The sequence below is a fragment of the Marmota flaviventris genome, chromosome 5, assembly GCF_047511675.1.
Source record: "Marmota flaviventris isolate mMarFla1 chromosome 5, mMarFla1.hap1, whole genome shotgun sequence".
Taxonomy (NCBI): domain Eukaryota; kingdom Metazoa; phylum Chordata; class Mammalia; order Rodentia; family Sciuridae; genus Marmota; species Marmota flaviventris.
Genome location: NC_092502.1, coordinates 107,184,795 through 107,198,270, shown reverse-complemented (window position 1 = coordinate 107,198,270; position 13,476 = coordinate 107,184,795). Strand labels below are relative to the sequence as shown.

The following is a 13,476-nucleotide window of genomic DNA, read 5'->3' as shown; positions in this document are numbered from 1 at the left end:
ATACAAGCACAAAGAGAATTCAGGTGTTTTGAAGTGGCCTTTGGGGAGAGCTATTTTCCCAGCCTCTGGGTTACCGTCTGACTCTTACTCACTGCTCACTGCCTGCTTCCCTGTCTCAGAAGGTTCCTTTAAAAGCTATTATCATTTTCTTTGCACGAAGTCAAGGAGCATTTCCTGAATCCAAGATATTTATATGAACAACAAAGCGAATGCTAGCAGCAAAAAGCTCACCCCTAGCCCTTTTCATAAATCACTGGATGAAAGTCCTGCGCATTTGTGTCCCAAGCCCTTCCTAACACTGCTCTCCAGTCACAGTGATGATGCTGACAAAGCACTAAGAGTAGATTGGGTTACTACAGTTTCTGTAGCACAAGTCTTCTTACCCAGCAAGGACACCAGCTGGAGATTGGAGTGCTTTTTTTTGAAATCTAAGATTAACATAATCCAACTATTTAATACTTTTAGCAGCCAGCCCTTCCCCTCCCCCAGCAATTTGTCTTGGTAAACATTCTTCAAAGTTAACATTCCTGGGAGAATGATGCAATTTATAGATGAGACATCCTGTATGCGTGAGTAACAGCTATGCACCCAGCTTCAGGGGCCCACAACAAGCATCTGTGGGAGATGTTTGCTTTCCTTTCTCCTTCCTCTTCCTCTCTTCTGGAAGAAAATGATTACCCCTTACCTTATGTAGCAGAAATATTACAGGCGTGCTTATGGCTTAGTGCAGACCTAAGTTTCTGTTCCAATTTCAGGAGCACCTCAGGCAGGGAGATCTAGCAAACCACCTCTGGCTTGTGGCCAAGTACAGGCAGCACAGTCAACCGACACTGCAGGCTCTTCCTCCTCCTCTGCTCTGAGCGACACGATTTCCCAACTGTTGTAACTGCTCCCTTGTGTGTCTGCCAAATGTGCCAGTCACACTCCCCTAAACTCTGGTGAGCTCCGTGTAGCTCCGCAGGTCACACACCTTCACTATCTGACTCCTACCGGGGATTGGCTCAGTTTTCCCTGATCTCACATCAACCTGAGCCCTCAGCCACCACCAGCTCCTCTTCGCTCCCACTTTCCAAGACTGCTCTGTCCACATGTGCTTTCCAGGTGTGAGAGCTGCCCTGGCTTCAGTAAACCTGAAGAAACCAACTGGGAAGGTGAGTGTACATTTGCATCCCACTGGACCATCCAGGAGCCATAACTGGTATCTGCTGGTTGTCCCAGCCATGTCCATGTCCCCAGTAGCTTCATATTACACTCTGCTTGCCTCTAAATAACTCAAGGGATAAGTCTGGGGCCCAAATGAACCTTGAAGAGATATAAAATACATGGGGAGGAAATTTAGAAAGGTGCCCTAGGACGTGGTAAGCCAGAACCCTTTTGAGCGGATGAGAATTCTCAGGTCTACAGAAAGAGTGAAAAGTGACGTCCATCCTGCTGAGGGAGTTCCTGATCCCTCCAAAAAGACACTCCCATCAGCCCCACACCCCCAGCACACATCTGGCCTTTTCCTGAGGCCAGACGGGCAGATCTCATAGGTTCAGCTCCACAGAGACACGTGGTTATCAGTGTGGGACAGCGGTACCCTTGAGAACGTTTGGGCCCGGCAGAATGACTTTCCCAGTTTCAATTCCACTGTTCACCTTCCACCAGTGGCTCAGTTGCTTTCCTGAAATGAATCTGGCAGTGCCTCTTCATAGGAATCACAAGGTAACCATGACAAACCTCAAGCCAGTATTTGGCAAGGGAACACTGCTCAGAAAAACCTCTGATGACTTGGTTGTTTTCTTAGATTTTAAATGGAATCCTGTCCCTAAAGTCATAATATTATGACTGATGCTTCAAAGAAATTTTGCCTGGATAGGTTTTTAAAAGTAGATAAGGTTTCCAGGAAGGAATATTTTATATTAAAACATATTTTCTTCTTGTCCACGGTATATCTGATCTGTGATACCTCCCCATAAGTGCAGGGAAAGCAATATTTTGGAACATACCGAAATCTAGGTTCTCCTGGTCCTCATGTTCACTCGGTTGAACCTCCAGGCTTTTGACACACTAAGAAAGATAAAGTCAGATGAGGTCTTTTTTATTATTATTATATATATATAATGCTATACTTAATGTTTTTATTTTATTTTTGCAAACTAGAAAAACAATCTCGGGATGCATCAGTAAAAACATGCTACATGAATTACATCATGTAAACAGAAAACTAGTCCTGTTCATAATTAATATTATTTAAGAACTAAAAATAAAAAAAGAGATCTGCCCTAAGCAGAAATACACCTGAATGCTGTCTATAGGTAAAACTTATTATTGGCAAAGAGCCGTACATATCAAACTTTAAGTAAAATTTGTTTTAGAAAATGAATTCAATCATCTTGCATTTACAACAACCCAGAAAGATAGCAAAGTTTAGTTATAAAGGGTAGAGACTGAGAATCTGATAAAAGAAACTGGATTTCAAATTATTCTAAAAGTGGCTTTAGGCACATGCCTGTTTGTTGAATTTATTTCTATTTTTATGACAACTAGATCTTAATTCCACTTTAACTCTGGATGAATGTGCAAAAATAAAAAAAAAGTGAAGCAGGGAATCATTCATTACCTTTACATCCTCCTTTTTGGTTGGTGATCTGCTGGACCCCACATTCTTAATCTCTGCAAAAGAAATAATTCTCATCAGGATCTGCTGATTAGAACTTGTTGGTTAAAAAAAGAAGAAGAAAGAAAAAAATAACCTAGATAACAAATATAATAAATGAGTGCCAGGAGCTGTCTGTAGTGCTAGCTAAGTTTGTTTGTTTTTTAGATAAAGCTTCTTTAAAATTGTCTCTCCCCAGAGTATTAACTATCCTATCACCTGACTACTCACTCTCTGGTATTTGTGCAGATCAAAATGTAAACAATCCCAGGAGCTCTCACAGGAAATCCTGGGGGGAAAGAAGGATCATTAAATAAATAAATGCCTTTGGTGCCAGAGGAAGGCTGCTCACTACCGAAGGCTCTTGAGAATACCGCAGATTGCCGGGCGGGTGGCTCGCACATGTAAAGCCAGCAGCTCGGGAGGCTGAGACAGGAGGATAGCAAATTGAATGCCTGCCTCAGCAACAGAGAAGTGCTAAGCAACTCAGTGAGACCCTGTCTCTAAATAAAATATAAAATAGGCCTGGGGATGTGGCTAAGTAGTCGAATGCCCTGAGTTCAATCCCCAGTAACCCCCTCCAAAAAATAGCACAGACTGAGGACGTGACTTGTACCCACCTGAGAAAATCCCACTCATCTATTTCCTCAAACACCACAGATTTCAATGTCTCAGAAGAACTTTCAAAAGAGCATTATTCATTCTAGAAGAGGTCTGGCTTTTCCTGGCTCAGTGCTGAGAGTAGAACACTCCAGTGCAGCCCTCAGCTCCAGCCTCAGCCAGCCGCCGGGGCCACCCTGAGCTGAGCTGAGCAGTGTCCAGCCCTAGGCACCCCAGGAGTCCTCTCTCTGTAAAGGTTTTCCTGGAAACCGTGGTGGTCAGGATGTTCTGGGATGAACAGGAAGGTCCATTTAAGGGGACGTTTCTCTCTGTGGCTTGACTGATTGGTTCTCTTCCCAAATACTCAGTTGCCTGGAAACAAGAGCCACTGCTGTCGAAATAACCCCCGGGAGCAGGTTTGGGAGTGGGGAAAATAAGTGTTGACATCCCTAGCAGGGGCAGATGGCTGAAAACCTTTGATCTGAATTTGTATAAATACACAACACTGTGGAGCCTGAGGCTCTTTTCTGGAATCTCACCTTCTGGTCACCAAGGTCCTACAAGATGCAAATCCTGATGAAATACCAACAGTTTTCCTAGAAAATGTATTAACTAGACTTTCCCAACTCTACTACTCCTACTGATTTCAGTTCCCTAATGCCTCAAACCTCCAAGTAGATTTACTCAAGCTCTTCCTACAGCCAGGAGTTTCCATCCATTCTGTTTAGAAAAGGGATATAGGGCTTCATTTATGCCGCAGTCCGGCTGCAGCAAAATAACCGGGGGCGGGGGGGGGGGGGGGGGGGGGGTTGACGAATAACTTGTGTACATTGATACAGCAGGAGTAGGAGCCGTTTATTGCAGGACAGGAGCAGTATTTATACATTCCACACAGCTTATCTAATTAACATAAACTAGATACATCAGTCAACCAATCAAGAATCTCCACACTTAATGGCTTGCTTTTGTTACTTCTCAAACCACTCCCTCTGGCATTTTGCCAGGCACCATCCAGACTTGTTTACAAACTCTAACATTCCCCTGGCTAAATGCCAGGTGTTATTTTGACTTGTTTACAGACTCTAACACATTTACATGGCTCTCCATGACAAGTCATAAATAATAAGGGTCATAAATGACAAAGGTGGAGTTACTCATTACTTAATGAGACAGGATGGAGCAGAAAGCCACAATTCCATTTATCATATTTTTGTTGTTGTTGTTGTTTGTTTGTTTTTTTGTTTTTAAGTCTGCTTAACAGCTGGATGTGCTGATGCATGCCTGTAATCACAGTTATTTGGGAGGCTGAGGCAGGAAGATCACAATTTTGAGGACAGCCTGGGCAAGTTAGCAAGATCCTGTTTCAAAATAAAAAATAAAAATGGTCGGGAGATATAGCTTAGTGGTAAGAATGCTTAACAAAAATTTTTAATTTGTTTTATATCAAGAGATTCCTCAGAAAATTGGGAATGGAATCACCATTTGACCCAGCTATCCCACTCTTTTATTTATACCCAAAGGACTTAAAATCAGTATACTATAGTGACACAGCCACATCAATGTTTATAGCAGCTCAATTCACAGTAGCTAGACTATGGAACAACCTAGGTATCCCTCAATAGATGCATGGATAAAAAAATGTGCTGTATATACTCAATGAAATATTACTCAGCTTTAAAGAAAGTAAAATTATGGCATTTGCCAGTAAATGGTTGCAGTTGGATAATATCATGCTAAGAGAAATAAGCCAATCCCACAAAACCAAAGGCCAAATGTTTTCTCTATATGTGGATGCTAATTCACAATAGTGGGTGGGGGGCACTAGAGAAGAATAGAATTACCTTACATTAGGTAGAAGGAAGTGATGGGAGGGGCGGAGAGGGGATGTGGAGATAGGAAATGTAGTAGAATGAAACAGACATTATTACTGTATGTATATATGTGACTGCATGACCAATATGATTTTATAACATGTACACTCAGAAAAATGAGAAATTATATCCCATCTATATATGATATATCAAAGTGTATAAATGCATTCTACTGTCATGTATAACTAATTAAAACAAATTTTAAAAATTAAAAAAAAAGAATACTATAATTACACTACAAAACAGTATATCACTCTTGAATTCATACTGTATATTAGCTTCCATGATAAAAAATAAAGATGTAATAACCCCGATATTCTGTGGCTATGAGAACAATTCTCAACAGGGACGGAGTCCTAGGGACAGAGCTGTGGCTGACACCCAGCCTGGACAGTTCATGTTACTCAGCATCCCTGCCAGCTTTTAGATGCACATCCCACACCAGGCCTCCAGGTGGCAGCAGAGTAACATCTGCATAAACGACATTGCCAGGGATATGACTATCTAAATGGGCCAACTTCTTCACCTTTTAAAAGCCTCCTTGTATGTGCCAAAATCCAAAATGCAAGTTTAATGTTTTTTGTCCCACTTCACAGATGCAGAATACTAATGTGAATCGCCTAGAATGGCATTCACCATATTTTAGGCACACAGCAGAGGTTTGGTCTTGAAACTCATACACTCACATTGTAAAAATTGGAGTAAGTGGAGATTAACTCCAAGGTGTTAAAAAGAAGGAGGGAAGGATAATCAGAACCAAAGTTTCAACAGATACATCTGCATTAGACATTGAGAGTCACACTTTTATTTTGCCCATTATAGGATATTTCTTTTCTTTTAAGATTTTTTTTTTTTTTGCACAATGCACTTATTTTTTAAATTTATTTATTCTTATGTGGTGCTGAGGATCAAACCTAGTGCCTCACACATGCTAAGCAAGCGCCCTATCACTGAGCTACAATCCCAGCCCCCATTATAGGATATTTCTTTAAAGCCATCTCATATCATAAGCTCCTACATGATCATTATACTTCATTTCTAAAAAAGTCCATACAGATAGCATTTATTCAGAATGGTACCCATTTATTCCAGCTTGTTTATGAAAAAGATGACATGTTCACACCCAGTAGCTTAGGTTCAGTTTCCTTCCCTCTCCTGCCCCAAAAGGTTGCTGTGCTGATCACTGGATGCCTACATTTTTTTTTTCTTATCATCAACTGTGATTTTTTCCATTTTAAAGCAACTGCTACAAACTATATTAAAGCCAACAAATTTTCACAGAAAGTATAATTCATTTTTAAAATAACTTACAAATCTTTGTGACAATGTGCAGATTCAGGATAATAATATATCTTTAATTAATCTAGGACTAAGCAGAACTATATCGTAGAGCTTTCAATTTAGCACTCATTTTATCAGAGTTTAATTAAATTACTCCAGGAGAGTTTCTGCTAAATTAGTGGGATCCATTTACACCAACCCAAGAACCACCAATTGCACAGTGCAATTAAACCACTGATTGCTATAGCAACCTTCAGCAGATAATGGTATCAGTAACTCTAGCTATTCTGTGTTCAAGGCCTATTAATCTTTCCTTGGAGGCCCACCCAAAAGGAAGGATTATGCCTCTAAATCAGACTTACAAAACTTGATAAACATGTTTTTTATTGCCAAATTATAATAGAACAAGAGCTAATCTCCAGTACTTATGTTCACTAGTGACACAGCATTAGCAAACAGGTTTTTTTTTTTTTTAATCAGGGTTAAGTAGCTGCAAGATTAATATCAATGTGTCATTAAGAAGCAGATTTGTCTAAAACAATCTCAACTCTGTTCACAAGTTTTACTGTCTCCTTTTGCAAAATGGAACCAGTGTCTAAGCTTAGGCAAAGAAAAAGCTTACACCAAAGACACAAGATGCTCCACATTTTCCTTTAATTGCCATTTGGCTGTGCCATCCGACTCCTTCCCCAGGAAGGAGGGGGAGAAGAATCCTAATCAGAGCCAGCCAGACCACCAATGCTGCCCTGCCCTCAGGTTCAACTGTCCACAACCAAGTCCACGCCTGGCTTCAATCTGCAGAACAGCATCAACAACGCAGCTGGAAAACAAGGGTCATGCTCTCCATTTGTTCAACCCACCACATGAATGCCAAAAAAAAAAAAAAAAAAACACCCTGAGACTGTTTACAGCAGGCCCTGGGTACCCCCCTTTGGCAATACACTGGGAACAGTTCACAGTCTTTGAATGACTCATTTTCTCCCAATAGGCTATGAATACCAGGAGGGCTGGGACCAAATTGATTTTGGCCCAACATCTGTATCTCCATCTTGGCACATACTAGGTGCCAAACAAATAAATGCTTCTCTCCTGCACCAACACCTATGAGGCTCAAAATATATACAGCTAACAAGATGGGGTAGATCATGAGGCAAGCTGCAGAGCAGAACAGGCAGGGGAAAGCTGCTTACTTTTTGACTCATTGATTCAACACTTTCAATGCTAGCTCTGTTTTATTACAACTAGAACTATTTTATTAGTGACCAGATAGATGAGTGACTTCCCTTGCTGTCTCCCCACCCTACCAGCTGTCAGTCCCTTGGTGCCTCATAGCAAGTACTTCACCTCCATGTTGCTACAACGTGTTACCCTAGTGTGCACACCCAATTCACAACTGCCAGAGAGCCAAAACGGCAAAGGGAACAAACGCTCCTAATTCAGTGACAATTATAACACTTGAACTTCTGTCCCAACATTCTAATTGATGTTGGTCCAATTTTTGTATCTGCTGCTTAGACATACTAGGTGCTTTTTCCTAAAAGTGGGAGTACTAATGAGCACTTTAATTTTGCCTGCCCAGGATAAATATGCACTGGGAGAAATGATAAGACATTTATCTACAGAAATATCAAAATGAGCTTTGTTCATTCAAAAGCCCCAACATTCCAGTCAATTTCACAAGCTCTACCCATCCCCACTGAACTACAGCCTTGGAAAAGCTATCAAGATGAGAAAAGAAATTCTTGCCCTGGAGGAACTCCAAACTGTGCTCTTTTAGAATGTAGTTTTTGTACTTACTCTCTGCATTATTTCTGAAAGAATGTAAGCTATCATTTTGAAATACAGTTTTTAATTTAAATTACTTCCAATACTTTTTCAACAATAGTTACAAGAACTCTTTAAAAGGACTATAAAAAATATCAATATAACCACCATTAAGTTAAATTTTGGTATGTATCCCTCCTACAGAAGATGAGGGCAAGAAGAATCCTCATCATATATTAAAATTATTTTACATCAATACATAAATTATTTCTAAAGAGATATATAAAACAGCTTTATTGTGGTATAATTCACATACCATAAAATATACCCATTTAGCACATGTATTTCAATTGGTTTTAGTATATTCAGAGCTATGCCACATCACCACAATCAAGTTTAGAACATTCTCATTACGGCAAGAAACCACACATCCATTATCTCATATCTCCCCAACCACACTACCACCCACTCCTGCAGCCCAGCCCTAGGCAGCCACTAATCTACTTTCTGTCTCAATGGATTTAGCCTGGACACTCCATATAAATGGAATCACAATATGAGATCTTTTTTGAGATTTTTTTTGGGGGGGAGGGGCAGGGGTACTGGGGATTGAACTCAGAGGCACTTGGCCACTGAGCCACATCCCAGCCCTATTTTGTACTTTATTTAGAGACAGGGTCTCACTGAGTTGCTTAGTGCCTCAATTTTGCTGAGGCTAGCTTTGAACTCATGATCCTCCTGCCTCAGCCTCCCAAGCTGCTGGGATTACGGATGTGTGCCACCAAGATCTTTTGTGATTGTCTTCTTTCACTTAGCATGAGGGATTCAACGTTCATATATGCTGCAGTACTGTATCAGTAGTTCATTCTTTTTTACTGACAAATAGTATTTTGTTATCTCCCCCCATATATATATATATATATACAATATTTTATTTATTAATACCTCTGCTGATGGACATTTGGGTTGGGTTGTTTCCGCTTTATGTCTATCATGAACAATGCTGCTATGAACATTCATGTACAAGTTTTTGTGTAGATATGCTTTTATTTCTTTTGAATATATACCTATATATATACCTATGGGTGAACTTGTTGAGTCATATGATATTCTGTTTAATATATTCTTTTTTTTTTTTTTGGTGCCAGGGATTGAACACAGAGCCTTAGCCACTGAGCCACATCCTCAGCCCTTTTATATTTTTTCAGAGAGGATCTCACTAAGTTGTTGAAGGTGTCCCTAAGTTGCTGAGGCTGACCTCAAACTTGATATCCTCCTGCCTCAGCCTCCCTGGTTGCAAGGATTACAGGGATGTACCACCATACTCAACTCTTTATATTTAATATATTCTTATATAGATTTTTACATCTCCTATACAATCTTGCCCCATTAAATCTCAAAGTAAAAAAAAAAAACAGTTGTGGGGAACAAAAAGATACTTGCAGCCCCCAGATTTGGTTATAGTTATCAATTAAGCAGAAGCTCCAAGTCTTATATTTCAAAGTGAAGTAAGAGCATAATTTTGATTTAGAATTACTTTTTGTCCCTAAGACTTCAAGCTTAGATTCTAGTTCAGTTCAAGAAAACAGTTAGCTAATTTCAACTTCATTAGAATCCTTCACTGACTCTCCTGCCTGCTAACCTGAGCCAGCTGGAAGAAAGGCTCCATAGCAGATGTGAACTGCATTTGTTGCCTCTAGGTGAGCTCTGAGGAGCCTCTGAGCCCTGAGTTCACACATCCAGTGGTTCAGCTAAACGATCTCTCAAGTTCTCTATAGGTCAAAGTTTGAGCCTTTAATTCTGTGATGAACTGGCGGTAAGGAAGAGAATTTGGATTTTTGTGTGAGAAAATACTGATATTATTATAATAATATGCAAAATGAGCATCCGACCAGCTTGACATTCCATCTTATCTTTGGTACTTTTAACAATGAAAATTGGTCCTTTTAGGAAAAAAAAAAACTGGCAAAGTCACTCTAAAGAAAACTCAGAAAAGGCTGAAGTATTCTGTAAAATGAAAGAAACAACTATAAATCATTTCCTGGAGCTGGGAGACATGTTCTCTGTGTATTTTTAAATTTTTTAAAAAATTGACATATTCTTGTACTAGGGAGGTGGGATAGAGTGTGGTAATTTGATAGATGGATACATTGTGTAATGATCAGATCCGGATAGTTACCATTCCCATCATTTGTTTTTGGAGGCTATGAATTCTTCCCTTCTAATCTTTCTAAAATACACGTTGTTGTAAACAATAGTCACCGTGCTGTGCTGTAGACACAGAATGGATTCCTCCTGTGGAACTGTATATTGGTGCTGTCATCCAAACTCCCTCTAGCTCCCCTTCTCTCTCTTCCTACTGTCTGTCAAGTAATCACTGTTCTACTCTTTCTCTGTGATCAATTTTTTTTTACTTCCACCTATGACTGAGAGATGCAGCATCTGTCTTTCTATGCCCGGCCTATTAAATTATGTCAAAATGCCAAAATCCCCTACTTGTAGATAAATGACACTAATCAAGGCCTTGGATAGAAATTCCAGGTGAGGGTTAGGATATGGTTGTGTCCCCAACTGAATAATCATCCTGCAGAAAGTTTTCGAATTGCTGTCCTCAATCCCTCAATCCCCAGCTGTCCTGGCTTAAAGGACCTATATTTTGATAAAACAATTGAACCACATGCAATAGTTCTAAAAAACCCTGAGTTAGAGTATTTAAACTGAGAAATCTTGGGGAGGAAATTGTGTGTGGATAAAAACACTCTTGTCTTCCCAATGCCTTGTAGGAAATAAGGAGAATCCACCATGCAACCCTCTCTGTATCTCTCAAATCAAAGCACACAGGTAAGGGCCATACCTCCATCTAAAGAATGTCCAGGCAAAAACTCTGTTTATAAATGGTCATGTTCTAGTATCTCAAAACCTATGCCTTTATAATTGAACTCACTATAGGCAGGCATTGTGCTCAGAACCAGACATCATGTGCTAAGCATTGACCTCATTAGATACTGTATTTTTATATTATTTTTACTATTAAGTAAGTATCATATGACACCCCAACCTCTACCTCCACCCGCCATTTTCTGCAAAAGCAAACACAGCGGGGTAATTTGCATGGTGCTGAAAATCTAGTCCAGGGCAGAGCTGAAGCTTTAGCAGAGCCTGCTTGTTGCAGGTATGTGTCATCTAGACAAGCCCGTGCATGCGGGTCACAAATCTCCCTTCATCAGGATTTGAGACAGATTACCATCTGGAATAGAGCTCCCTGCCAAGCAATGATTCTGATGTTTACACTTTTTCCATCACACAAATGCTAGAGAAAATTCTAAAACAGCACTCCAAACACTTAAACCAATAGATCCTCTGTTACATGGGGGTGGTTGGTATGTTGTAGTGTGGTGAGTAAGAGGGTAGCCTCCTGACCTGACTTCTGACAGCCTGGGCAAGTTGTGTCACCTCAGACAAGTAACATAATGACCTCTGGGTACTGCCACTTCCTCATACATAAAATGAGAAAACTGATTCCTGACTCCCAGAAATGTCCCTCCCAAGAACTGCTGGTATGTCTGTTCTGAGTGTGCACACTTCATTCAGCTCAGCTACTCACATAGTGCAGCTGCTAACAAATGCTTGACGGAAATTAATAAAAGAAAATTCTTTGAGAGGGCTTTTCTCACTTTGCTCCTTCTTCTTTTATTTATTTATTTATTTGGTTGGTTTGTTGTTTGTTTTGTTTTTTTGGTTACTGCTGTATAACCAGTGCCTAGAACAATGCTGGACATAAGGTGGGCACTCAAATATTTACTGCATAGTTAGGTAAAGGAGCCTACAGGACCCCTGTCCTCCCAAACTGTGTCTTGTGTTTGGATTCATGGCCCCTCCTGCAGATCACATCTGAGCCTCTGCCTCAGTCCTGGAGGAAATAATGTCATCCTCTCTTTTTTTGTGATTGGAATTTATTTTCTTGTTAATGAAAATATGGGGGGAAGTCAATAAAGTTACAGACCAATGACACAAAAGCTGAGACAACATATCATACAGACGGTTTCTTTTAACTATAAAAGAATAAAAAGAAAGAAAGCAACTGGATTTATATAGTGATAAGAGACATCATATTTGTTCTTGTCTTGCATTATGGCTATAGATTCTAGGAGGGCAGTAGCTCTCAAAAGAAATATGATCCATGCATGTCATATGCATGTATGGATATAATACACTGAATCCCATTAATGTACAATTAATATGTATTAATTCAGTTTTTAGAAAAAAGAATTTCAGTGGAGGTGTAGGGAGGCCTGTAGGGTCTTGAATATTCAAGGCAATCACAAGTAGTTTGAAAATACCTCCCTGGATCCTGTCCAGTGTGACATTACTATAGTGATGAATGCCAAGAACCCAGGTGATAGTGAAAATGGAGGAAATAAGTCCAGAGAGAAGAGGGTCAGGAGAAATGAAGAACAGCATCATTCTTCAAATTGCCTTCTGGACATTATTTCCATGAGATATTGAGAACTACAGAAAGGGGTTCTTAAAGGCTTCTTTAAGCTGAGGATCTGCTAGGCCAAATAAGGTTGCATGGGTTTCCTGACTCATCACTTCCTAGAACTTATGAAACACTAAATGCATTTGCATCTCCAGTGTGGGGATTCATATACAGCATTTTCTATTTATTTGACCAAAGATTCTTTATCTTTCAGAATATCTTATGAGACTGGTGTTCTATACAATGCTCTTCAGGCATTCCTAAGGTAGAGAGATCAAACAACAACAAGAAAGCAAAGAAAAACATAGAGCCAGTTTGTGGATTAATAAATACTAATGGTCTATTAATTTTGAGCATATTAAAAAATGAGATGACTTTTGGGCCCTTTAATTCATTCAGGATAGCTTCCTATTATTCTGGAAGTGCAATTATAATCATGAAATTATGCAAACATAATTGGTTCATAGGAATAATAATAAAATCATTCATTGCACCCAAAGGCAGAAGACTTAATTTCCAGGCTCAAGTTATAACCTATGACAGCTACAAAGGCAAGCTCCTCATCCATTCATTACCCCAAAAGGCACAGAAAAGCACAATTCATTTAAAAAAATCTTCTAGTAGATCTCAAAAAAAGTTTATGGTTAAAAGAAAAAGGAAGGAAGTCCTTATGCTCAAAATGCTTTGTTCTTTCAGTTGCATCTCTGTGGGCTCCTGAATGAACAAAACTGTTTTCATATTAGTTGAATACTGCCCTCTGCTGGAATGTGAATACAGCTTCTAATATTCCTTCAAGGGTAGATAAATACAAAAATGTATCTAGATGTACTATAAAATACACA

At 39.7% G+C, this 13,476-nt stretch overlaps 1 protein-coding gene across 5 annotated transcripts in view; it reads right to left on the bottom strand.

Annotated features, from left to right (window-relative positions):
- Arhgef28 (Rho guanine nucleotide exchange factor 28) overlaps positions 1-13,476 on the bottom strand; it is a 306,403-nt gene that overhangs the window by 134,382 nt on the left and 158,545 nt on the right. For all 5 annotated transcript variants that reach the window (XM_071612505.1, XM_071612508.1, XM_071612507.1 and 2 more), the window contains 2 exons: positions 2,603-2,655; positions 1,989-2,049 (listed from right to left, as the gene is read on the bottom strand). In XM_071612505.1, the coding sequence (XP_071468606.1) occupies positions 1,989-2,049; positions 2,603-2,655 (114 nt within the window). The remainder of the gene's footprint in view (positions 1-1,988; positions 2,050-2,602; positions 2,656-13,476) is intronic.